At 40.2% G+C, this 27,993-nt stretch overlaps 1 protein-coding gene across 2 annotated transcripts; it reads left to right on the top strand.

Moving 5' to 3' along the window:
• The first annotated feature begins 5,538 nt into the window (after nucleotides 1-5,538).
• On the top strand, nucleotides 5,539-25,318 carry LOC115348497 (pancreatic lipase-related protein 2-like). 2 transcript variants are annotated; one of them, XM_030031302.2, is made up of 14 exons: nucleotides 5,539-5,638; nucleotides 10,132-10,251; nucleotides 13,356-13,404; nucleotides 14,206-14,360; nucleotides 15,961-16,086; nucleotides 17,590-17,724; nucleotides 19,498-19,606; nucleotides 20,226-20,342; nucleotides 20,420-20,542; nucleotides 21,423-21,541; nucleotides 22,316-22,445; nucleotides 22,722-22,833; nucleotides 23,907-24,074; nucleotides 25,149-25,318. In XM_030031302.2, exons 2-14 carry the CDS (start codon nucleotides 10,249-10,251, stop codon nucleotides 25,210-25,212), a joined length of 1,410 nt encoding a protein of 469 aa, XP_029887162.1. In that variant the 5' UTR covers nucleotides 5,539-5,638; nucleotides 10,132-10,248; the 3' UTR covers nucleotides 25,213-25,318. The 2 variants fall into 2 exon arrangements, with proteins under 2 accessions (XP_029887162.1, XP_029887163.1); XM_030031303.2 differs by lacking the exon at nucleotides 13,356-13,404 and having other exon boundaries at nucleotides 5,573-5,638.
• The last annotated feature ends 2,675 nt before the right edge of the window (nucleotides 25,319-27,993 follow it).

Here is a 27,993-nt window from a genome sequence, read left to right as displayed (position 1 = left end):
TTATGATTTGCATTCAGTCTTTTACATTACTTAAATATTCTGCAACACTATGAGTGCTTCAGAATTGCAATACAAATTTCATTTAATACTCCTTAAGCATTTGTTCACTACAAAAACTATGCCAAAGTTAAATTACTAACAAAGCCATTTTAAAGCATTCAGCCTCAGTCCCTTTTCTTTCTCATGACACTCTTTGGCAATGGGGTAAGGTAAAACACAAACACGTACAAACAAACCTGTTAAATGTTTTATAGAAGAAGGGAACAGCAATAATAAGTAATCCAAAATACTAACTCTCTGCTCCACTTACATCATCTGTATTTACTTTATATGTAACGTCAGAAAAATAATTTTAGGAGAAAATGTATGTTTGTCATAAAGTGATATAAGCAGCTATGCTAATGAGAAAACAAGGACCATTTTTGTCAGACTTCTCCATTAACAGGAATAAAATACTCTAGTGCATAGCACAGCAAACTCTCTTCTTTCCCAAAAGCACAGCCTATCAAAATGTCCCTCGTAAATATTTGTGAGCTCAGAACCAAAAGCATAAGAATAATAAAAATTAAATAGAACTAATAGGCAGAGACCTCAACGTTCAGTTTATGCAGTCATCTCTCTTACCACTTTTGATCCTATCTATTTTATTCCTGTGACTTTTCAGATTTTTTCATGCTACTCTAATATCCTAGAATATATTGAGAAAATCCTTTTAAATGAACTACGAATTTGCAATGAACTATGAATTTGCAGAAATAAGCCTACCAAGTCCTTTTGGTCTTTCATCTTTGTTAGAGATGAAGCTTGACAAGGCTTTTGTACAGAAAGCCTCCTCGGTGCCTTCATTCTGCCTTTAAGACTATCTCCTTTCTGATTATGTCGTTTTATAGCCCAGTCACTTGCCAGCATCTTTCCTCAGAGAAACTCAATGGGAAACCATAATTTTCTCCAGGTAAAAATACATCAGGCTTTTTTTTCTTCTCTAGATAACCTGTATTTCACATGTTCCCACATGATTTTTTATCAGTTTTTGTTTCTCTCTTCAGGCTTCTGTTTCCCCAAGAAAAGCTAATTCTTTTCTACAAAGCTGCATTTTGATAAGTTTTTCTGACTTCTCCCTTTACATTTAATTTAGGTTAGAGTCTTTATCTCTGGCATACCAGAGGTGAGTGAATGATTACAGTGGTTCAATGCCTGGGAACACACATCCTGAAGGTACTTTTGGTAGATCTGAGAACAGGTTTTAATTTTTTCCATCCCACAGCTGTGTCCAACCCACCTGTAAGATCATATCGCCTGGGAGCAAGTCTATTTTCCCAGGTAGTATTCTTGCAGGGGCATCACCTCACTCCCTTCTCTTGCATTTCCTCCTAGATATTCTTATAGCAAAATTATTTACCTACAGTTCCCCCACTGTCTTCCTTCAGTGCAAATTACTGATTTTTCCTAAAGCAGGCTTCAATTCTCAAATGTGTGTCTGTTATGTAGAAGGCAAAATAAGATCTTCGGAAAGTGATTTTGCTGAGACTTTAATGCAGTCAGGGTATTTCTGGGTAACCCCTGGCTCTAACAGTTACATTTGGCAGGCTCCTGGGACAGAAGGAAAAATGAAAATCTTTGTGCATTCCCAACATTTATTTGAGTTATTCTTCCAAACCCAAAGCTGTCTGGGGTTGGAATTGCCACTGGGAGGGTAAACAATTGCTCACTGACCTAGCAGCAAATCTATCCGCGTGGGCTCTCTACAAAACTTGTGGTTCTCCTATTCTTCTTTTGTAGCAACACAGTATCAGGGACTTTGTAATTTCAAATAGCCTCCAAGCTACTTCAAGTTATTCTGTTTCCAATAATTAGGAAGCAAAAGTTGATAGCATGTGCAAATCTATTTTTATGGCCTCTTTCCAAGACAAAACAGAGCCAAGAGGCTGTTCTTTATCTTTAACTATCAAGGATCTCAAAACTTCCGGAAAGAACATGCATCATCACCAACCCTTGCACAAACAGAGCACGCCTACATTGGTGTGCTGCAGAAAAACATACCTCTCCTCCCAGCGACCGCAAGGTTGGATGGGGCAAGTGTCTTGCAACACCGGAAGTGTAAGCAATGTGTGAAAATACAGGCTGGCGTTGGCGTCAGTCCCCTGTTCATCCCATAATTTTTTCCTTTTTTTGACACTAGGAAAGCTTGGGACCAAACGTAGGAGATGCCCAGAGTCCTAGATGGCTGGCTTTGTTCCAAGCCACTGGTCTGTATCCAAGCTGGTCAGAGCCGTTCTTTCATCAGTCTAAACATTCACAAAGATTTGCATTTTGCCTTTCAATCTCCAAGGCAAATTTACAGTTATTCCCTTTTATTTCACCTGCTTCTTTCAAATAAGTTTAATATTCTAGCATTAATAGGAGATCAAGCATTCAGAATAATGGACTTCACCCTGTTCCCTTTACTTCTGCCCATTACTTGTAAAGCCAGCCTAGCTGTCCCTACTGACTCCTCTCTGTCTTCACTTACTTTCAACACCTGTTCTAAAATTCTCTCCTAGTGTTATTTCCTTTAAATGGTACTATGCTCCATCAGTCTCCAGGTCACAAAACCAGAATTTAATCATCTTTGCTTGCTTTGACTGATTTAATTAGCAGGCAACGTGTATTATGGAAGGTCATAAATATTTATAATTTCCAAAATATTCCTTTTATTGCTGTTGTGCAATACTGGAATGGATACACTAAGGCAAATTGGTTTTGCCTCTATTGATTATAAGATTTGTTCACTTGACCAGAATGAACACATTGGAGTTAAACAATAGAAATATCAAGAAAGTCTTTTACTCATGGCTTTGCCACTCAGAGACTAAAGGTAAGATTCTCCAAGAAGGTGAGTGGCCTTTGTCTATATGTGTTAGCTGTTCTCTAGGGGATGGAATACAGAAAGCTACTTCCAGATGACCTCCATCCAAGCTAAGAAATTCATTAACCATCTTCAATCTAAAGTTGAAATGAGAGAGAAAAATGTTGCTTTTACAATTTCATTCACTTATCTTTCTATGAAAGCCTTGGTAATTTATATATTGCTGCACTTGAAACACAGTTGCTGAGATTGGAGAACATGTCTCTCAGTGAGTGTTTTGATCCTCTTTTTCCTACCTATGTGAAGGCCACTACTATCAGAATGCATTTATGTCCTTGATAATTCTCAAGCTGACCTTTATAAAACCACCTGGATGTGTTCACTTGCATATTGTCAGAGGCAACTGCAAAAGTCAGCCTTTTCTGAGTGTCCATAAAAACCTACTGATCCTCTTAAGACATAAAACCAGACCCAGAAAAACTGACCATTCCTAAAAGAAGCTAGACCTCAAAACCCTTCAACATGGGTTAGAAATTCTTTCTACTATTAATTCCAACTTGTCACACTGGCCTACATTAATTTAATCTGCACCACTGTGTATTCCCTTTGAAATATGCCAGCAGTGAAACTCCATGTTGAAAATGTATATGGTCCCCCTGTATTGACCAGGTTGCCACTTACCAATGTACAGAGTAGATCAAAAAGCAAACTAAAGAAGTTAGTAAACTTATATTCTTGCCAAATGCAGTTTTCAGCTATTTGTGTACATTTGTCCCTGGAGGTATTCTTGCAAGCCTGTACTTCTCTTTCAATTTGTAACTGTACTGCTGGGGGGGTCTTGGTGGCACTGTTTCAACATGCACGCAAAGAACTAACTCTGGGGAAAGTACAGCAAAATATTTGAGCATATCCAGCAATCCTGGTCCCCTAAAAAAAAACATTTCAAAGGGGCCTGATTTTCACACAAAGATGTTCAGCAATTTCTGAAGATGTTTCATCATTAACAGAGGCACCATTTTCACTGGCTGCTTTCCACTTAACTTACATGTGAGTATTTTGACAAATGGGGCACATGACATTCCTTATCTCTTTTCCATGGCACCCCAGCTTCATTCCTCCCCAGACTTATCTAAGGAGCTACATCATTCTGAGGAGATACAGGTCCCGTAACTGCTGCCAAATTTCCATCTTCCAGTCAATGAACATAGACTAGACTATAGATAATTTCTTATTAGCTAGGTCTGTTCTGTCTTATCTGAAATTACATATGTGTCTTCAGTATAAGCAGTAATTAAATACAAGATCCAGTTACTGACTAGCCACTGCTTCCTCCAGATTCCTCTGAGACTTCTTTCTAATGATTATCATTGTACACGGCACTGGCTTGCACCACTTTACCAGCAAGAACCAGACTCAGATCCAAACATTCATATAGGTGCCACGTCCTACAAGGAGTGACAGACATTCTTGACTTGGTTTTTACAATGGCTAGCAGGCTGAGTGCATTATGTATAGCTCAGCAAATGGAAAAACATACTTTTGGTGTTATTTCTGAAATTATATCTTCTCTCAGGCAATGCGCTATCTCAAGACCACAAATTGGCTTCTTATATGACCTGCAGATTCAACCCAAGTTACTTCCTGCCCTTAGGCACGTGAATCACTCCTTGTATAAGGATGACAGTGGCTCTTATACAGTTGCCTGCACAGGTGATTATGGCAGCACCCATCCTGTAGATAGCAGTGTAGTGACTTGAGGTCTTGCCCAGGAACTGAGAGACCTGGCTTGTGACACAGCTGTGACCCACAACCTCCAGAGCACAGAGGAGAACCTGAGACTTACATGATGGACAAGTCACGAAGCCATTACAGAGAAAAAGGTGAACGACATGATTATCATCATCCTATCCTTCTCCTCCTGACACAGGTTTGAATGAAAGTGGCTGTGGTTTCTCTGCTCTAAGTGGATCACAATATTGTCAGTAGATGCCAGTTATATTCAGAGCATGCCAACCGATGAGAGAGCTTGGCACAGAGACACAGAAACTGTGAATCCCACACGGCCTAAGAGGACAGAGATTGGTCAAAATGGTAGTGGGTAGACAGAGCTCGAGTAACTTCATTAGAAAAAGCTAATAAATGCTCGGGCACCTATATTTTCCCTAAGTTGTAACACAATTTTTTCTTACTCCCCCCTTTTTAAAAGAAGCTAGCCTGCTTTATGTAAAAAATATAAACAGCTTTGATTATATGAAAACGTACAAGGGTTTGCTCCACAGGGCATACACGTCAGACAGATAACAAACAGATAGCTGGTGACTTCCAGTGGGTGAGACAGGGCAGCAAAATTAAGCTACTGTTCTGAACTTCCCCACAGAGGAGGTTCAGCCCATCGCCTGTAACAGGAGCTTACGAAAACCAGCTCACTCAGGTAAGCGTTTCATGTTGACTGTTATGAATGTTACATACAGGAACGCCTCTGAGGGCTAAAATGGCCTCGTCCTGCTTTTCTTCAAACCCATAACAAAACTTCAAGAGGTGCAAATTTGGATGAATTAGATGTGATGAGAGACAAGAAAAGGCAACATCTGTTATATCCAGCAATAAGGGTATCATTCTTACAAAGGTTCTCAGTCACCCACATGAAGCCTATAATTAGATGCCGTGTGGGCAGGTCCGCACCCACCGTCGTGGGACTGATTCCAAGTGAAAAGAGCCGGTAGCAACCAGGATTTGACAGGGAGCTGGCTGAACGGAGCTTGCAAAGCAGCAACCCTTTCTGCATTCAGAGTGGTAAGTGGCTGAAAACTTGGGAGGGTTTCTGGGCAAGTGTCCTTACTAACTCCTGGTTGGGGCTGGAGGACTGTAAGGACTCCTGCTTAAAAAAAGACCGGCTAAACGGTATGGTCTGAGTCAACAGGCGAAAAGCAAACAGCAGCACTCAGAGTGATCCTGAGAAGACCCTGGCAGCAGTTACAAGGCTTAAAACTTTTCAATTCCAGGAAATCCCAGTAGGAGATGAGAATTTCTGGGCTGTGACAATGTAATGCAGCTAGGAAAACAGGGTGGATTCAGTGGGGCTAAGGTAATTTAAGACTGAATACCTCACTATGTTTTTAAAGGAAGAACAAAATGGCAGTATTTGCACATGGAATGTGGACCTTTTTTTTTTTTTTTAAAGGGAAAATGCATGAGAACACAAATAAAAGCTGAAATGAAAAAGGAGGACAAATTAGGCTACAAATCAAGCATTATTAGGAGCACTGCAAAGTTAAAGTGAGAATGGAATTGGGAAAGAATTACAGAACTGTTACCTGAAAGAATGTGGCAAACGATGTATTTTGGTAGAATACCATATACAGAGAAACTTGAACTAGTCATCAGCAAGAGTCATTCTGCACTTCAGAAATGGCAAAAGGAAAATAGTGTTGGTCTTAGAGTTCACTAAATTTAACAATAGCCTGATAGTGAAGAGGAACAGTGAAGGTCCTCCCGGAAAGACATACAAGTGGCCAGATGCTGGCTGCAACTTGGATGAAGGCTCCCTAGTTAGCACAGAACTGGCACAGCCACCTCCCAAAACTGAATCATGTTTGTTGGGCTTTTTATGATGCTTGTAGACAGGTTAAATGATCATAATTGTCTCTGTAAATTTAAATGTATGAATATCAGTGTAGGGTCAAGGTGAGTACCCTATAATTTAGGAAATCAGAGCAGGTACTGCACAAAGTCCTGAAGTGGGAAGCCAAGGACTTGATATTTAATAGGTTTTCTTTACTATTATCTTGCAATTTCTTTACATTGTTCACTATTTCTAAGCAACTGACCTAAACACCTTAAAAGCCCAAATCTTACTGAATCCTCCAATGACGAACAAATCTATGTACAACTTCGCCTACATACTAACCTTTTATTGGAACACTTCCCATGTTAAACGCCTCAAGAAAAGAATTTGCATCACTATTCTGAGTCATTATTTCAGGTTAATGCCCTAGTCCACTGTCTCAGAATCAGTTTAAGAGGTCAGTAGATACACAGAAATCCCTATTACCTAGACCAGACAACATATGTGAGCCCTGCCTTGCCTTGGTTACTACTTCATATTGGGTGGTTTGGAGAAGGAAATCTACAAAAGGTTCTGGACATCTTTGCTCCGCTACAAAATTGATTTATCTAATGTTAAATTTGTGGGTTTCAGAGCTATTCAGTTAAGATCAGTTTCCTCCTGGAGAACTTAGCTGTACGCAAAAGCTGGTGAGCCAGCAAGAAAGGAGACTGGCTAATGCCGAGATGCACTTTTACTTAGTATTACTCGTTTGTATTGAAGCAGTGCCAAAGGGCCTTCATCCAGAATCAGAACCCTACTATGGGCTATTTATGGGGAAGGAGCTGAAGGTGAAATTAAGTCTTTCATCAATTATGCCAATTACTCTGCTACCTGAATTAGTACACCATATCACCAGCACTTTATCCAGTACCGTGCACACAAGTTTTCAGTATTTGATAGTCTGTGTCTGAGCTACCAAATGGGGACTGTGCCTAGAAAAGATGATATTCTTTGTATACTTGTAAAGAATGGGCTGAACAACAAAATTACATTCAAATAAAACAGAAAAAATTATAGCGTACTTTCAGGTATTTGCATATGGGTAAATACATACCTGATCCCCTTTATGAGGCCTAAAGATACTACTGTAATATTGTTTTCCTTAGTCTCTCTTACGATTTTAGGTAATGTTACAACGCTTGGCTGTGAAATTAGCAAGTGTCCTCTAAGTGCCTCAGGCTCAAAGCCATGCAAGAATTTGCTGAGCGAACGGGGAATTTAACCTGTAATTTCTATACCCAAGGCTTATATGCTAAACTCTAGATGGCTGCTTCTCCTTTGTGTTGCCCTTACACTGTTAACTGAGCACTGTGCCAAACTACTGAAAAATATGAAAGGCTAAAATAAAACACTGAAAAGATGGTACTGACAAAAATATTCTCTCTTTAAGGACAGTGCCAGTTCAGAAATTATAAGAAGTATTGTTGGAGCGGTAAGGCAAGAAAAGATGGGGAAAAAATATAAATGGTGAAAATTAAAAAGACTTGAGAGAAGGTACAGAACTTAAACTTCAGTACTGAAGGGGAAAAAGCAGACCTGAAAATTGGAAAGACAACATAAGACTGAAGGGACAGAAGATACCATGCTTAGCTTTGTTGACAGATGAAAATGAGCTAGCACTGCAGATTGTTACTGCAGAAAGAGCTGCTCCTGCTCTACCACTGCTTGCTCTGAACATAATGATATTAACAAAGGCTGTTCCCCACCTCAGCATAGGCTGCTGAGGTGACCCTTTAACTTACCATTTGGCCTCTTTGAAACACAGGATGAAGAAGTGGAAGGCACCATCTAGGTCACTGACCCTCATCCATGCCACTTCTCACTGTCACATTAAAATGCAATAAAACTCCATCTTAAAACTAGCTATGTTTTCTGCCCTGTGACTCCAGCCGGATGGCTGTTTCAGGACAACACACTGGACTTCATTTTTTCATGGCTAGTTCTTGTTCCACCACTACTGCTTTGTTTAAGTATCACTGCTCCTCTTCTGGTCTCAGGTTATATCTTTGGGAAACAACCATTTACACTCTGAGCCTTTGTACCCCTAGTCTAAAAGTCCTCCCTTCACTTCTTGCTCTGCATTCCCTCTTTTCCATTCTCATGATGATCCAAGAAGACTTTCTCTCAATCTTCTCCATTTTCGCAATATCCCTCTTGAACTGTGCATGCAGCACCAATGAAACCTCTGTACTTTTTAATTAATACCCCCATCTATATATTGAATACAATATATATGCTGAAAATACTATTCTCCCAACTGTCTATGTGGAAACAAAGACTAACAAGTTGCCTGGCACTTCAAAAGTCACTAATAATACATTAGCAAGACTTCAAAGGCCTTTTCAGTTATTGCTTCCTCAGATGCTCACCTCCATTCTGTATGATATGCAGTGTGACAGCATTTACTTTCCCAAACAATAAAAAATAATCCCACATTCATGACCTGTACTTTTTATTTAGTAATCCCTTAGTCTGGATGTCAGTATTTTTTCAGTATGAGCTCGTGTCCAGCAATACCAGTGTTGAAAGTTGGCATGCAGCGTAATGCCAGAAACTGATTCCTCTAAAACCCTAATCAGTGATGATCCATCATGAGCAGTGAATAATTATAGGGTCAAAAAACACAGCTAAAAAAACATGATCACAGCTTGATCATGATGTGATGCGAGGGTGCAGAGTAGGAAGAGCTCTATTTGTAAATCCAGGAGTTGCCTTCTAGTTCTTTGCCTTTAGAGTCTGAGATGCAATAATTACTTAATTTTTAATCTACTTAATCCATGCATTCAATTTTTAATCTACTTAACTGTTGTAGTAGTGCATGTATATAATTTTAATTTCTTAACCAAAATACCAAGTAGCAGAGCAGATCTTATTAAAATCCGAGTATCATGAGACTTACAATGTTGATCTTATAAAAGTGTCACGTTAGTTTGTCATGTCATGTAACTGAATTCAATTATACAACTTAATCTTTTAACAGTTTTTCACAATTTTTCTTTCATGAGTGAGTAACCTGTGGAGAGTTTCATTATTCTGCCTCAGGCTGATATCAGACTGAAACTCCATGGGTCTGAAATTCCTCAGGTCATTCATCCTATTTTTTTTTACCTGTTAGTATATCAGTTTTCTTCAAACCTGGAATTTTCTTACTAATCAATAACCTAACAAAAAATTGTCATTAAGGTCTTTCTATAGCTTCTTATTTTTTTAAGGATCCCAGCTATGAGTTACCAAAGTCCAATGATTTTAAAATATGTAGTTCCAGCAGCTGTTCTACAGCAGATCTAGCATTATTGTCTGAACAGGGTATCTCCATGAACTTTTTTTCTGGTGTGAACATCAGCTGGTTTTGGTAAAGAGAGAAAAAGAAAAGTGTAAACATTTCACTTCAGTTGCATCACTGCCTTTTTTTCCATTTTATCTAGTAATGACCAAAAACATCGCATCTTTTTAATTCTTCCATGCATGAAGGACTCCTTAATTCACGTCTTAATTCTACTGGCCATAAATTTACATGTTGGCAATGCTGTTTTCCTTATGAAACCTGTGTGACTTCTAGCTATTAATTCCCAGTTACCAATATTCCCCTTTTTTGTACTCTTGTATTCTTCCAGTTTCTTTCACTTTACCAAGTTGCCTGTAGGTTTTTCATCTCTTTTCTATCACTTTTTTTTTCCAGTATAAAGGCACCTAATCTTCATTAAAGAAAACAGTGGCTGTTCATTAAAGAAAACAGTGGCTGTTTTGTATCCTGTTACTGTTCACCAGGAAAAGAGATAAGAAGAGTAATAAGAGAATGGTGAGTAAAATTCTTAGCAATCAGATAAATATGTTGTTTAAAATTAAAAAAAAAAATCTATTTATTGTAGTGAGATTATTAGGTTAAAAATGCTGATAATTAAAACCCCTGAGATTTGGGCTTCCTTCTCATGAATAAACTGTGTGCGTGTTTGTGCGTGTCCTGAGGAAGGTGTGTGGGTATATGTGTGGGACTTAAAAATACACTGTTGACAGTCATTATGCAGACTTTCTCATATCTCACAAACCATCCACTAGTGGCCCATGAATCACAGGTTGAGCAACAGTGTCCCGAAGGTGACTTGATGGCCTATTGTGAAGGACAACTACTGCTCCAATGTAGGTTTTATATATTAGGATGTCAGTCCAGGAATATTTGTAATTTATTACTATTTTTTTCTGAGCTGAACAGCAATTTGGAAATATTTAGTGCTGTTTTCCTTCAGAAGTGCATATCCTCTGTCCGTTGAGCATAACAATTGAGCTCAGCATTCAGCAGCCTTCTTGCCCGCAATACTGGCTAGGCTGAGATCACGTTCACAAACAAGTCATTCCAGTTCCTCTTGTTCAGCAGTAAGCCTCTTAAATGCCTAGTGGAAGAATTTTCCCCCATCAAACTGCATGTTGCCTCAACTCTTTTTACAAAGACATAATTTCTTAACCTCTTTGCAATCCTTTTGTCATTAAGTTAACATAGACCAATATAGAAAGCCTACCCACTAAAAAATTGTCTCCTACCCAAAATACACCTCTCTTATTAACAGAATGAATCAATATTCCACAAAAAGTAAATATTAAAAAAATCATTTTCCTGCATCTTCTATTACTTACCTAGCTACATGTTAATTTCTATTTTCTGCCTTCAAAAGAAGAACCTCTGAAAGGAAACTACTGATCACTTTTATTTGGCAGCAACCTCCCACATTTTCTAAAATCATTACTCATTAGCTGCCTTTCAGATTTTGGGTCTGAAAAGAAATTATACTAGCCCTCCTGCTGTAGTGTTCTCAACACGGACTATACATCTCCTGAGTATGAGAGCTCTCCATTTAAATATAAGCAAATCCCACTGAGCTCTCCAATTCATTTGATGAGCCACGTCTTCTGTGATTTTCCTGCATTGTCATCAGGTTCTCATCATGATGATGGGTACTTCTTGACAGATATTCCAGCTGAACGGAGGTCCTCCTTTTGGCTAACAGCTAGGACTTCTCTGTTCTTGTCTGTCACCAGCTGCTTAGAGTAACTCCTGATCCTTTATCCCTCCTACTTTTACTCACTGCCAGACTTCCTCTCCACTTTCCACTCTCCTCCGGCAGCTAGTTTTCTTCTCTGTTAACTACATCAACGGATGTGTTAGACTTGGGAAGAGAACTGTATCTCCAAGGAAATTTCATGATTCCTCTCAGCTCTGCACTTTGCAACTCCAGCTCACTGTTTAGATATTCAGCCTTGCTCCTCTGCCCTACCACAGAAACAATGAGCTATTGCCACACAGGGACTTCAGAGCTGATTAGAGAGTGCTCAGAGACACACTCTCTGCGCTCTGACCTTACCCCATTTGGCTTGGTTAGAAAAGCATGTCATTACAGCCAAATAATCCAACTTCCACCAAAAAAAGCACATAGGTGGACCACATATGCCTCCTGTCTGTCATTTGACAGACAAGCTTCAAGGACAAATTCTGTGAAATTCCCAATTGTTTCATGTTTGTTTCTGAGAGCATTTATTAGTATCAATGACCTTCGGAGCATTGATTTTCTAGCTTTCTCACATTGCCAAATCTCTAAAAATATCCCTTGGAGACAGTTTCCCACATAGGAAGACTGTACCTACTAAATTTACCATTTTTTCTTAATTACTTCTAATAAGCTATCTCAGTGGCCAGGGGTGACAGCTCAAAATTTTTGCTTTACAAGAAAAGCAGTATGTTAGAAATGGGAGGCAGGTACCATAGGAAACACCTAGAAGAAGAGGAAGTTGAGACCAGTGAATGAGGCAAACAGGAGGGGAGAATGGTGAAATATATGGAACCCCTGCCACAGGAAAGCCAAGTGAGGAGAGGAATCTGAATAAAGTCAGGGATACGAAGGCGCATAGATGCAAAGAGCCCTGGGTAAAAACAGCACAAACAGCCTGAAGACAAATCATAGAATTATTTAGGTTTGAAAAGACCTTTAAGATCATTGAGTCCAACCATTAACCTAACACTGCCAAATCTACCACTAAACCATGTCCCTAAGCACCACATCCACACGTCTTTTAAATACCTCCAGGAATGGTGACTCAAGCACTTCCCTGGGCAGCTTGTTCCAATACCTGATAACCCTTCTGGTGAAGAAATTTCTCCTAATATCCAATCTAAACCTCCCCTGGCACAACTTGAGGCCATTTCCTCTTGTCTTATCACTTGTTACTTGGGAGAAGAGATGGACACCCACCTCACTACAGCCTCCTTTCAGGTAGCTGTAGAGAGCGATCAGGTCTCCCCTCAGCCTCCTTTTCTCCTGGCTAAACAACCCCAGTTCCCTCAGCTGCTCCTCATCAGAATTGTGCTCTAGACCTTTCACCAGCTTCATTGCCCTTCTCTGGACATGCTCCAGCACCTCAGTGTCCTTCTTGTAGTGAGCGACCCAAGCTGCCAAGCATGTAGACTTTACCAAGTTATAGGTATCGCTGTCTTTGTTCCACCACACCTCCCACCTGTCTCCTCACAGCTGGCAAAAATCAGGACCTTGTGATCTGATTCACTCCCTCAGCAACCTGCATGCGGCATTGGCTGTGCAAGAAATGCAACGAACAGCAAAACTGAGTGGAGGGGAAGGATCACCTCCCTTGTGCTGCTGGCAACGCTCCTCCTGATGCAGCTCAGGATGTTACTGGCTGCCTTTGCTGCAAGGGCATGTTGCTGGCTTATGGTCAATTGGTGTCCACCAGGACCCTCAGGTCTCTTTCTGTAAAGCTTCTTTCTGGCTGATGGGTCCCCAGTATGTACCAACCAGTGTTCAGGTGCAGGTCTTTGCATTTCTCTTTGTATTACACTCTTTTTAAAAGGACAAATTACTCTAAATAAAATGCTTAATGTATATATTCCATTTGCTTTAGGTGATTGGAATTTGGATTATTGCATTTTATCTCCTTGGCACAGTAGCAGGTGAGACACTATATCTATAAAAACTATCACTAGAAGGTGTATTCAGATGAAATAATATATAGGAGATGATGACTGGTATTTTCCCTTACATTGAAGTTGTAGTATGGTTTGTGGGTCATTGTATGACAATGTCTATTACGGTGCATAGAACTAATGCTAAAAGGCTCTACTCTGTTTAAATTTTATTATTAAGAATACGAGACATAACTCTGTGCTGAAAATTCACGGAGAAATTCAGTCACGTGTCCTCCTTCTATCAAGTCAGTGCACGAGCTGTCTTTACATGACTGCTGTATACAAAGAACTGCTCAGGAACAGGGTGCTTAGCACAACAGACAGTGCTAAAATATAAAAGTTGAGCCTAAATGAGCAAGACACCTGCTTGATCTAGAAAAAGCTACTATATTGAAAGAAATGATCATTTCCTTCACAGTACAAGGTTACTGGTTAGATATCCTTCATTCCTATCAGCGGAGACACAATGCTTTGGAGGAGGAAGCATGAAGGAGCAATTCTAACAAGCACTTCTTAAAAGACTTTTTTTTAAAGAAATTGAATTAATCCTTTACAAGCCTAGAAAATGGTGTCAAAACAGCTTCTGGGTCTTTACTTGGTTTATCCTCAAATTATTTAGCTCCCTTCATGTTACCTGCTTCAGGAAATATCCATAAAGGAAACAAGAATGAATCTCAGTTTCCAAATTAATCATAAAATCAAATCCTTAGTTTTCTGCTCTTCAGACTATACATCATCAAGCGTAAGGGAGTCCAACATATAAAGAAGTTGTTTCTTCTACTCTAGGTAAAGAAGTTTGCTACCACAGGCTTGGCTGTTTTACAGATGACCCACCCTGGTCTGGGGTACCAGGGAGACTTCTGACAGGTTTGCCTGACTCTCCAGAACATATGAACATCAGCTTCACTCTCTACACCAGAGAAACAGGAAATAACTCACAGGTGACATTTATTTTTAACATCAAGAACTAACTAAACCTACAAATGTTTGTTGATTTGTTAAAAAGTCTACGTCAGTCATCATAGGCAAACAAGTCAGAATAAGAGGATAGTTTGAAGGTACAGTAATGAATGTACTTTGGGGTAAAGCATGAAAAAAAATGTTGTGAATGAACTGTAGGACACAACGGCTTTCCTGGCATTTTCCTGCACAAGGATATGGGTTATGGCAGACTACCTTTTGCATGCATTTAGCTCTCTGAGGAAAGTTGAAGACTTGTTCAAATAAACAGCTTTCTGAGTATTCAGATAGGAGAGCAAATACTGACTTACAGGAACGCTGAGCTAGGAAGGTATTGTGACTTTTAAAAATAAAAGTCTGAAGAAGACTGATTTTATGCGATTTCCAAACCCACACTCCACCTTGAAATCTGAGTTATTTTACATTCTTACCTGTCTCTCTGCACTCTAAAAAAAAGACAGAACTCCTTGAGTTGCTTATGCCCTGAAATACTGAGCAGAGCAATGCAGAGGAACCTGTAAGATCAGGAGCTGGGACCACATCACTTCAGTAAATGCTTATGGAGCTACTAAATGCCTTTCAGGCTCCCAAACCTAGCGTCCCGTGAGCTGTACAGGGATGTTTAGGATTCCTCTGGCATGAACTGTGATACCATCACTGCTGTTGCAGACATCGTTGCTTGCAGCAAACCTGGTTGCCACGCTGAGAATCCAACTCAGGCTCTCTAAAGATGAAGGGTTATACCCATAATAAACTTTTACAATCTGCAGAGCAGGGACAGGTGAGCACACAAGATGCATTCAGCAGCAGGTTACTCAGCACATCTGTTGTTGATAAAATAAGTCAAAATACACCTTGCACTACTTCCTAGCCACTAAACTTAAATGTATCTATGATCTAGGGCACAGCCCTTCCACACCCAAACTCCCTGAGCTCACATCACAGACCCTGTATTTGTCTGAAAACAATACAGACAGTCAACTATCATTCTCAGAGAAAAAGGAAAGTATACAATTAAGCAGCTTGCAGCAATGTGGGAAGATCAGCTTCACCCCTATTGCACACAGCTCTTGCATGAAATTCTTTCAGCCTTTCTGGAGTAGCAAAACAGGCATAGAAACATCACCTATCCACAGAAAAAAAAAAAAAAAAAAAAAAAAAAAGCTGTTGCTTAGATGCAGAGCAGCACGTTGAAACCAAAGGTCAGGTCAGTAAAAGGGCAAGCTGAACCAGGAGGTGCGGAGCTGGTGGGCTGCTTTCTGGAGGAACTCGTCCAACTCAGGCCAACAGGCATCATGCGACACTGTGGCCCTTTTAGGTTGCTTCATATTCCACATAAGGGGGTTCTCCCTGCATTAAGCAAAATAGATAGAAGCAGCAGAAACCACGTGGGCACAACTTCTTTGGAAACCATAGTGGAACTGAGAAAGGCGAGATACAAGGGTCCCTAGACCCAAAATCACAGAATTTGTCCATTCAAAGTACTCCCTTGAGTCCTATAGAGGGGATGACCTAGCTGACTTTTTTCAAATGTTTGAAAGTATGAATAGATAATTTTTTTTTTTCTTTTTTTACACACAGGTGATCTCAGCAATAAATTCATCAACCATCCAAAACTCACATTTTTCCTCACGTAGGAAAACCTCTTTCATCATTCATGGATTTGGCAGCACTGGAAAAAAAGGCTGGGTGGTAGAAATGTGCTTGGTATGAGAGAGTATCCTCTGATTTCCATCAGCAGTTGTAACTACAATCTGTCAGTATCCTTTAGGCGCTAATGCTCACCTTCCATTTTGCAATTCATTAGGTAATAGCAGATACCAATCAAGAAGTAAATTTCACAAAAGCCAAAATGTTCCTGCTCTGGAAGATGCAGCATAGTCAAGGCTTCTTGGTCATCTCTGACATTTTGTCTCTCCAGAGAGTTTCCATCCTCAAACCCTACAGATCAGATCAAAGCCATAAACTGAACACAGATGTCCCCAGTCTCTACACCAATGTCAGAATATAGGATTAGACACACCAATTCACTACCTCTCCCATTAGGAGCAATTGAACCATCCTTCAGTCAAAAGGCCTTCCTCAGTTGTAAAGCTCAAGTTTCATTCTGCAAATAGTATTCTTGTTCACCACTATTCAGTTCTTAAAAAAAAAAAAAAAAAAAAAAACACCAAAACACCAAACTTTTTGTTTGATCATAGAGTGCAATGTAAAAAGATTTGAAATGTGGAAGCTACCACAAAACCAGCAGAGTGTACTGTGTCAATGACAGCCTTGGCTCTGATGGATAAGTAAAACCTCTAGTTTCTGCTTCTTCCACAATGGCAGGGAAAAGGACAAGTTAGAAAAAGACCACCACTGAATACTAAGTCACAGATCTGCAGCATTATTTTTGTTCATAAATCTATGAAAACTTTTAATCAAGAATATTAACTTTCCAATTTTTTCAGTTGAAAAGAACCAGCAATTCTATCTGCCTCTCCACACTACAAACTTATGGTGCCTACAGGAGAGGAGAGAGCCCAGGGTTCAATACACTATCACTTCAAGCTTCTGTTTTGCTTGTCATTCACCTTCAGCTGTTTATCATGGATTAATTTTTGTTTCCGCTCCTTGTTCTTTCTCAAACCTTTAGTGAGCCTTAGTGACAGAGCTACAACTGCAGACTTTAATACATGATTCTTCCAGTGGAAAAATCACAGATCTCTGCAAGACTGACCAGTACCAAAGTGACCAATGCATTAGCTTGCTTTGCTGAAATAGCAACTTTCTACTCTGCTCCAAAACTTTCCAGTCTGACATGACTTTCTCAGTTTTAAAGGCACTTGGTAAATAAGTCTACTTCCTATGCTAGTCAGTTAAACCCCCAACATCCCTCAAAGAAAGTCACATACCGTATATAGAAACTACTGTGCAGTTGTGTGGCTTTTTCATATTATTTCAAATATGTATACAAGTGGCTTATAATGTAAAATATTTTTATTAAGGTCTTTCATAATTGATACTTTTTGGATGAATGCCTTGTTATATTCCACTTTGTAAGAAGATGCATGTTTCAGTGTCATACGGGCTACAGTGAAGAGTACTGGTTAGTAAAGAATGAGAAATTCCATGATTATATTACCTTTTAACATTTATTCTGATTTAAGTTGAATCTCTGTTTGTTATTTTGTTTCCTTAAATACTTTGCTTTATGTGTTCCCACATCAGCTCTTACTGGAAGTGGAAAATATCAACTGCATTGCTGTCGATTGGCACGAAGGTGCAAAAGGCACCTACGTCAGTGCAGTGAACAACATCCGCGTGATTGGGGCTGAGGTTGCTTATTTCATAAAAACTTTACAGGTAAAAGACACAGCTACAATTCTTAAGTGGATGTAGTGGGGTTATGATGCCGCTGCTTTGATTTTGAACCTTGTCCAGTATGGTCAGCCAGTGCTTCAGGAAGAGCTGTACAATGCATGCAGTTGAGATCCATCTAATTATACTAATTATCAACTCTGGAAGGACTTCTCACAGTCACAAAAGACGCAAATTAAGCTAATGTGGTTGAAAAGAGGTGCCAATTAATTAAAGACCAGTAGGTGGCAACATTTCCATATGATGATACAGGCAAGAAGGCATTCAATGGAAATGAGGCAAGGCCTACAAGTTCAGTGCTTACAGGATTTTTTCCAGCATATATACGTGTGCTAAAAGTAAATTAGTATCTCAGCACCACTGAAACGAGCAGGAGCTGGCTCACTTGATAATGCCATATTTGCCTGTCTACAGGCACGATAAACTGTCCAGTTGTTGCCTTCTAGATGTGAATTTCCTGAAGGCAAATGTTCATTTACACATATAGCGCAGAACTGCTCGGTTGCAAAGTTTAAGAGTACCAGTATTTCCCACTGACTTCAGAAAGACTTGTGAGTACTTAGAACTGCTGAAAATCAGAACCCTACCCAGCTATGGACTTGATCCTGGTCAGGAGGTCTTCATCTTAAAGTGCTGCAAGAGATAGTTCAGAGCCCACAAGGCAAAGTGGCAACTTTTCGAGCACCTGAGTATCAAAGAACACCTCCCCAGAATCTGCTGGGGTACAATCTACTGTTTCTACCTAGGAAATTCCTCCCTAGCCTCACACGTTTGCTTCTGTATCTTTCTTCTTTGTGTACAAATCCCAGGGCACTCAAAGATGGGTTCAGTTTCTCATTTAGTATCTCTATTACTGCACCATTTGCAGTCTAGGCCTCTCTTTCTTCCATTACAAAAATGCATAAATGATCCTTAGACTTTCTTTTCTTTTCCCCAATTTAAAAGCTTCTGAAGTTTGACTTTAGGAAAAAATAAGCTGCATTGTAAATAGAAGTACTGCAATAAAATGTATTCAGAGGAAGCTGCTGTCTAACAATAAAGGTAGACAGGCCAGTACTACAGATATTTTTTTATTTTGGTAGATGCATGACAAAGCAAAACCAAACAGTGTAAAAACCTCAAGCAATTAGCAACCAACCCTTGTTGTCTTTGGTCACTATAAAACCCAGCAAACCCCTGGATTGAATGTGACCCTGCATGCAGCCTACACGCTGATTAATCTCCATTTCCACCTTCAACACATACGTAATATCTCAGCAGTGCAGGTCTTGTACAGGTGACATCTGGCAAAGAGGAGAATGAATGTCACCCCACTAAACTTGTCAGTGGAAATATTATTGAGTGATATGATCACATGTTCTAAGCAGACACGTGGAGAACAGACTTGATAAAAAAGGGCTCCGTAACAGAGTAAATAAAGAAAAAATAAGATCATTTTGATAGAAGATGAAATTAGGGGTTGATCCACATGAGAAAGAAGGTTCGTATTTTGTCACCAAGGGTAGCTGAATACGGTAACCATATGCCAACACTACAACAGTGAATCTGTCATCACTAGACATTTAAAATTCTAGATTGGATCATTTTTCTCTCAAGTCTTAGTGTAATTCAAACAATAATTAACTCAAGGTACTCTCACCCTGTTTGCTATGCAGAAAGTCAGTCTAGATGGTCCCAAAGGCCCATCATGTAAGACACCCTCTTTGCTTGCTATTTAAAGCCTGTGTTCTTGTCTCCCACCACCACCTTAACAATCAGAAAATCTTCAGATATTCCCCTCGGGAAATCCATTTAATTGGCCACAGTCTGGGAGCACATACTGCAGGAGAGGCGGGAAGAAGGATCCAAGGCATCAGACGGATAACAGGTAGGCTGTTCACCGAGGTGCAGAGCTAACATAGCACGGTTCTAAAGGAAAGAAACTTGCAACACACTGGTCTGTAGACTGGTATTAAATCATTGGCAGTGCTGGAGACACCTTGCATAAGAGCAGGCAAACTTTATGCTTCTCCGAAACAAGGGTAATTATTATATCTTCTTTCTCTAGTTAGGTTAAAAACTCTTTAGTGGAAGACTTTAGTGGAAGGACAAACATAGTTAATAAGTTTCTAACATTATTGTCATTCACTGGGTTGCATCAAGCCCTACACAAAGCAACATACCAAGAATCCTCAGTTTTTCCTATTCATAAAGCTTTACAGGCTAGTAATAAGCTCACAGGTTATAAAATACCTCCTTCATAGTAATACGATGCCATTATACAGTCTATTGGAAAATATTTTACTTCTGTTGGAATAAGTTTGCCAAAAGGTTCATAAAACCATATGATTGCATGTTTTTTTCAGTTTAGCTCAGAATTCACATCATTATTATTCAAGATGCCTTCTGCAATACTCAGTATGTGATGTTGTAACCTGGCAAAAGACATACTAACACGTGCAGCACTTCTCTCCCTCCCTCAACCAATAAATGTGGGGTTTTTTTAGGCTTAGACCCTGCTGGGCCCTATTTTGAAGGTACTCCTCCTGAGGTGAGACTGGATCCTTCAGATGCAGACTTTGTTGATGTTATTCACAGTAACGCTGCTCACTTTCCCGCCATAGGTAAGTGTTCATGTGCAAGTAAATATCTGCAGGGATGGGCATGCCACTAAGACACTGGTGACACATGTGTATCTCAGGGCTTGGAATGTATAACACCACCGGTCACCTGGACTTTTACCCAAATGGAGGAACTGTGATGCCTGGATGCACTGATTTCATTCCAGAGATGAAGCAAAGTGATTTTGAAGTTATCATTGCAGGTAAACATACATTCCCAACATGCATAGTACTTCATTTTCGTTCAATCCTGAAACATGAACTGTGAAAGTAACTGTCTGTTTGGGAGAAAACAGCAAAACAAAATTGATTTTTGCTTATTTACTCATAAATTAGAAAAGGCAATAAGAAACAATAAAGGCTGGATCAGAAAAGTGTTACCCAGGGACCGCTGTAGGGAAAGGAGGTATAATACAGGCCTAAGCTTTACTTCTGTAATTTGAAATTGGACCTGCAGAACACAAAAAGGCAGAGAACAGGGAGTGTGCAAGTCCAACAGCCCAACCACCCCAGCAGGAGGTTTTCCAGGCTGAGATAGGCCAGCGTCATGACTAAACCAGCAGCATGTCACCACCACCTTTGGCTCCTTGCAGATGCTGCAAAGAGCATGCGACACTTACAAAGGCATGAATTAGGCAAAAGCACTCAGTGTTTCCAGGGACTGTACATGCTTCACCTCTCCACCTGAGACTTCTCTCTCTTCACAGGCTTTGGAGAGGTTGGCAGAAGGCTGGTGGATTCCTCTTGCTCTATTAAGCCTTTTAAAACTATAATTAATGTCATCTTGCTGTGACATCTCATATATATGGCTGTCTTCTTAAAAGGGACTATTACACCATAGCAGACTAATGCATCTCACTTGAAATTTTGGCGTAACTGGCACACAGTTCTCTGGATAAAACACAGACAAAACAGTAACTTTTACTGCAACTAGAAATGTGTAAAACTGGATGAAAAATTATTACAGGACCATGCTGTTCTTCTGTTCCGTGCCTTGGCTGTTTCCATGGTGAGGCACGTGCAACTCTTGTACCGGAGAACAGGAGGTTATTTCACAGATGCTCATAAACTTTGTTCCAACAGATGCTACAATCGTTGGGGGGTGCCATCACTCACGCAGCCATGAGTTTTATTTTGAAAGTATCCTCTATCCCACTGGATACCTTGGATATCCCTGTGAAACGTACAAATCCTTTGAGTCAGTAAGTATATCAACCCAGGAATGGGTGAGCTGTAAAGAAAATCCAGGTCTCCGCACTCACAGTAGGTCCCACTACGTGCACAGAGCGCTTGGATGCTGATGGTTGTGCTCTCATGGTGTGGTTTGGTAGGAGGAAGCACGCAGCGAAGCACAGGCACAGTGGCTCCATCAACTATTCCGCTCTGAAAAATGAATCCTGAAGCACAGATGATATCACCCAATAGGAAAAAAAATTAAGCCCCATACAATTCTCACCCTAAACTTTTATGCAAAGAGCACATAGGTTAGATGTATCTACCCTACTAATTCCTGGGTGAAAGAAGAGACATTTGGAGCCTCCAAAATCATTGACTCTCTTCTCTAATGTACACTGGGCACTGATTAGAGCACCTAAACAAATGCACTTACGAATGATGTTCCTTTTTTTCCCCTCCATATTGTGTTGCAAAGTGGATGCAGGCAAGTTTCCTTCCACTGGGAGGGTAAAACTGGTTTATATTTTGTCCTAGACTCTAGCTGAAAAATATTTGAACTAGGGATTTTCAAACCATCATCCACACAGGTATTAAACCTGCTTATTCCACACACACCTGGTATGCCTAAGTGCAGAAGCCGTTATCTGAAACAAGTTTATCAGGCTTTGGTGGTAAGATATGACAACACACAGCACTGCCACAGCTTTGCAAGATCAGAACAGCATCTTGAGCTTTAATTTTGTCTGAGCTAGGATGAAAAAAAAACACTCCCCATTACCTGATGCTTGTATTTTCCCTAGGGAGACTGCTTCCCATGTTCCCAGGAGGGATGTCCAATGATGGGCCACTATGCTGACAGATTCCCAGCTAAATTGAAGAGGGTAAACCAAAAGTATTTTTTAAATACAGCAGCAGACCCACCTTTTGCTAGTAAGTGGAGGAGGTTTGTTACAGTTGATCATATGTTTGAAAAGTGATTGCCTTGATGTGATTTACAGCCATGCACTTCTGTTGCTTCTATAAACAAGTGCTAACATCTCCGACAAAAAATGCTACATTAGTTACCAAAATTCAAGCTCACCAAGTCTTTCATTTGCCAACATGAATGAATTCCAGTTAGGAAAGAAAGAACTTTCCAGTATACTAGCATTTTTAGATCTCTCATATCAATGACAATCTAGTTTTATTTTGCTTGTCTTTATGCAGCTTGGAGACAAAAAGTATTTATCAAACTGTCTGGTGTAAAGAAAATGAGGGGGGACATAAACCTAGTTTTCCATGACACAGAGGGGAACACAAAAGAATATGAAATTGCCAGGTAAGATAAACTAATATTTCCCTATAGCATTTAATGCTGCTAACCTTAATCTACACATTTTCCACATATTTAAGCAGTGCAAACACTTATTCTGTGTTGCAGACATTCTACTTAACATCAGATATGAAAAAAAGTTATCCCGTAGATAAGACCTATGAGGGCAGATGGATGGTTGCAAAAAGGAAATGAAAGTCACTTCCTTTCCATGACTCATGTGACTTTACAATAAATTAGGAATACAGTTCGACAGGAGAAGTGCTGTGTTTCCCTGAGTTGCTCTTAAAAAAAATAAATTTACACCTCTGGAATGCATGTAATTCACAGAGTGCTCACTCGTTACATACATGCTTCAGCACTGCCGCTCCCGCACTAGCACGGCATCACACGTGTCGGCATACTCGCTCCACGTGCTGACAAGACTCTCTGCTCTGCCAGTGACTTGCTGTATGATCTCAGGCAAGGTAATCCTGTGCCTGAACTTATCAAATTTGCAAAGTGGATACCTCCTTCCTCCCTAGGATATATTAAAAGCCATCACTACTATATAAATGGTACATTTATATAATCTGGCCAGTGAGCTTCGCTCACAGCTCACATCATCTCCCACCGACTACCAAAATAGCAGCTCCCGCTGTCTTCTATACCTGCTCTGAAACAAGCACTTCCACGCGTTCTCCTGCCATCCTCTGTGCACGTGCAGACCAAGGCCCCACAGAATTTCCCAGATCTTCTATAAAATCCTCCCCAAAAACCTTGCCTGGAGCTCTTCCTGCAGTGATACCTGCAAAATTCAGCACACTTGGGGGCTGGAGGCAGCCTCACCCTTATCATCTCCCGGTGGTCTCCTGCCACATGCATATTTAAAGTTTCCAGTATTGTTTTTCATCCTCTCCCTGTTCAGAGCATAACACCCCAGAGTCCTGCTCCAGTGCTCTGTGCTGTTGCAAAGAAGAGCAAAAGTGCAAATTTCTGTTGTAGCAAAGGGGAAAACCCAGCTCCTGTGGAGAATGTGATTTAGTTCAGTAATCTCTAAACTGTTAAACTTAGCGTTGCTGTCTTCATTTTATTTGCAGTGGAGTCCTCTCTCAAGACCAAGTTTATACAAAATACCTTGATGTTGAAATTAACCCCCAAAATACTAAAAAAATTGAATTTCTCTGGAATAAAACCATATTCACTCTGCTCTGGGCAAGACTGGGAGCAGAAACAGTCAATATAACTCATGGAGAAGATGGACATAGGTAAGTATATCCCTTTTACAGGTCAGAAGGAATAGGAAAGGAGTGCAAAAACTCTGGGACACAGGATTGAAAGCTGATCTTAATAAATTGGACACGTGGTTTGTAAACAACAATGTGAATTTCAGTAACGAAAAGAACAAGATATTACACTTTGGACAGAAAATCAAATGTTTGAGTACAAGCCAGGGAATAACTGTCTGGAAAGGAATACAGCAGTGAATAATTTGTATACTGTTTTGCCACTGCAAAACAATTACAAACCAAGATAAAGCAAGTCTCATTCCCAGGTGCATTACCAGGAGTATTGTATAGAAGATCCAGGGAGTAATTATTCCAATTTGAATAATTGGGGTAAGACTGTAACCAGAAGCAGGGTCGTTTTCAAGGTTGGAGACTATACTTCAGGAACAATGCACACAGACTGAAGTCTGGAAAAATAGCAAAAGAGATTTAGAAAACTTGATCTGTGTAGAGCAGCTGAAGGAAATGTGTTTCTCAATAAAGAAAAGCCTGGAGAGGAGCATAAAAACATATGCATAAACTGTCCATGAAGGGTAACAGTCAACTATTCCACATATGTACGGGGTTTAGGTCAAGGTTTAATTGATGTATTTTACAACAGAAGAAATATTGGTTAGATATTAGGAAAAAACCTTCTTCACAGTTTGGCATTGACATGGATTATTTAGAGAAGCTGATGAACTCCCTTTCAGCTCCTAAAAGAAAAGCTGCAAAGCTTTGACTGGGGAAATCTAGTTAAGCACCTAGCCTATAAAGAAAGCTTAACAAGACACCTTTCTGACTTTATCTAGAGCTCTGTATTTATGAATTTAGAGATTATTTTTATTCATGTATTAAAACTCAAATTTTACAGCTGCTCCCCAAAAGAAGGAAATTCAGCTTGTTACTGTTAATATGCAGATGCTAATATTCTGTACAGCAGGCTTTTAAGAAGGCTTAAGTGGGATTATAGATCGAACTAACAACCCTCAAGGTGACAGCTGACAACCTTTCATTTTTCTTTGGGGGAAAATAGATAAATAAATCTTGATCCAAGTATTTTTTTCTTCTCAGGTCAACTTTTTGTGGCCATGGAACTGTGACATATGGAGTTCCCCAGTTGCTTACACCTTGCTAGAAGGTCACTGCGTACAACTGCTCTGTAAACGGCAGCTGAGCAAACCATCAGTCCTGTGCATGGGAGTGTTCGTACACAAGGCTATTAAAGTAAAAAATCAAACTGCCTATTGCTTCCTTTATTTTTTCAGTTCTTTGCAAACACACTTGTCAATGTTTTTCATGTTTGAACCAAGTTTATTGTGCTTGTAGTTACGGAAGCAACTGGAAATCATATATGCTAAAATCCATTTATAACACTGCACAGTCTTACTCTGCCAGTGCCTCAAGATAAGAACTGTTTCCCACCACATTGATAATTTGCCAGATTTTCTGTCTATCAAACACTCTCAAGGCAGCACATTACCTCAGCACACCCCTGGGGCTGGGAATAGTCCCAAACACCTCCTTTCTGCAATCTATGCTACTGCTCAAAACTTTCCAGCCCCACACAAGAGCACTGCCCTCAGAAGATGCTGTGGGATGAGGCAGGAGCAGAACAAGACCAGGATATTTCTTCAGCGGGTCAGAACAGGACTTTGTACGTTGCACCTTCATGGAAGCAACAGATGAAGGCAAACCTCAAGTGTTCCCCGCTTTGGAAGAAACGAAACAGCTCAATCACAGCACCTGGCTACTGCTTAATTTCAAACACATACCTTTGCTGTGGCCTCTGACAATCCTGGAGAGAAACCCTGACTTTGAATAACTCCAGGCTTTGCAAAACCTGGGATTGACTATTTCACATTAAAATGAACACTACTGCTCTGCAAAGCATGGCATGAGTAAGCCACCTGGAGCTTTAGGAGACCAAGGCAGTGGATATTTTTCTAAGGATAAAAACCAAACTGACTTAATGAATAGGAAGCAAGAGTTAATAATTTATTCAGTCCCATTTCCCCGTGTTTGATAAATGATGTACAAGCACTTGGGCAGATAAACTTCTAATGAATAGGAGTAGAAATACAATATTAAGAACATATTTATAATGAGTATAAATATCTGAATGATTTTTTTTTTTTTAAAAAAGAACAACAGTCATTGTTGTATCCTTGACTAAACACTAACCAAGCCTGTATGAAATTAGAAGCATAATTAAACACAAGCCTGAGGTTCAGCCAAGGGAGACCTGCAGTCCTGAGTACCGCAAGTGCCCCAGGGACTTGAGAGGTGGCAAGGGAAACGTGAACAGTGGTGGGAAGCACCGCGCCGCATCCCAGGAGAGAGGCACGGCATCCTGCAGCGCCAGAAATCCAGTCCTCTCCTCTGCAGCTTCTTCAGTCACAGCTTCTTCAGGACTGCAGAAACATAGCTGGGCCTTTATTTATCACTTTCTTTCTCAAAAGCTGTCTTTCTTCCAACAGCTCCTGGCTGTAAGGTCGCAAGGACCAGAACAGCTCCTCCAGGAACAGAGAGCATCCTGCATTGTACTGGGGGACACACATCCCAGCCCTACTCCTTCTTCCCAAAGGAGAGGCAAGCAGCTGAAACCCATCTGACCACGGCCTAAGGAATGTCTAGTTAGTCAGTTTGCCCTGTGCTACCACTGTGTTGAATAAGAGCAGCAGACTATGATAAAATCCTAACTCAAATCTTTTCCACCAGCTCTTAAATTAAATGGGAAAGACTGTTCCCCCCTCATTTTGAACAAGTGTTAAAACTTGTCAGTGTACTAGGGCATGTACTGGTTCTCCTGTATCACTGATATGAACATGTTTACAGACTAAAATGCTACTTCAATTAAGGACAGGAGCACTGAGCTCTAAATTAGTATCAAAGGTGATATTTTAGAAAATTAAAAACTTCACTACTGTTTAAAGAAATAAACCCCACTAGTATGGAAGATAGCAGTGTAATACCTATACAGACAGCTGGTATCCATTTGGTCATTCCCAGAGGTGGAGATTAGGGAACGTCAGCTCTGCAAAATAGGTGGCCACAGCAAAAAAGCATAGCCACGCTGACAAAGCTTTCTTGGTGAAGAGTTAGTGGAGGTCTCACTTCTTCTTGAGTTCACTTACAGCCTTCTCCTGGAGATGAACAGGACCAAGGGGTTCCCAGAGCTAGTCCTGTTCATTTGCACAGGCTGTTTTTCACCTTTCAGCTGATGTGTCTCATCACTCAGAGAAGGGCTTTCTCAAAACTTGGGTTACATGGGTAGTATAGAAAGAATCCAAAGGGGTAGACAATTGTCCTTCTATATCTATTTATTTCAATAAGGAAAAGAAAGAGACACCAGAAGAAGGTCAGGCTCTTTCACTATGAAAAGACATACTAGGCCCACTAAGAAGTTTACCTAAATGGATAAGGCTTAGCCAAACTGAGCTGATGTCAGGAAATGGGCACAGAAGACCCAGAAGCACAGGAGCATTCCACATCCAAAGTCACTTGATGCAAGGCAGGGGAGGGGACTTAAAGACGATGTGGCTCCCTGCTAACTTCCCCAGCAGACCCCCTACATCTCAACTACACAACACTAAAAACAAAATCCTTCCCAGCAAAGACAAGCCCCTAAATGCACTGCCACACAGATCCACAAAATTCTTTAATGTCCCACTCCTGATGTGATGCTGCCTGGGGATTACCCTACCTCTGGAGCTCCAATCCTATTCCGGGCTCCAGCACACCAATTCAAGAAGTCTATGTCCATGGATCTTGGAGTTTTCAGAGAAACCAACCATTAAAGTTGTTTTCCAGCTTAGTTATAAACTATAATCTGAAATAAATGTTCCTATCTTTCCGGGAACATTTCCAAGGATAAAGCAGACTATAAAAAGTACATGCAAAGTTTGCACATTAGCAC

The sequence above is a fragment of the Aquila chrysaetos genome, chromosome 11, assembly GCF_900496995.4.
Source record: "Aquila chrysaetos chrysaetos chromosome 11, bAquChr1.4, whole genome shotgun sequence".
In the NCBI taxonomy this organism is placed as follows: domain Eukaryota; kingdom Metazoa; phylum Chordata; class Aves; order Accipitriformes; family Accipitridae; genus Aquila; species Aquila chrysaetos.
Note: the sequence above shows the minus strand (reverse complement) of the source record. Positions and strands in the feature narration are given on the sequence as shown.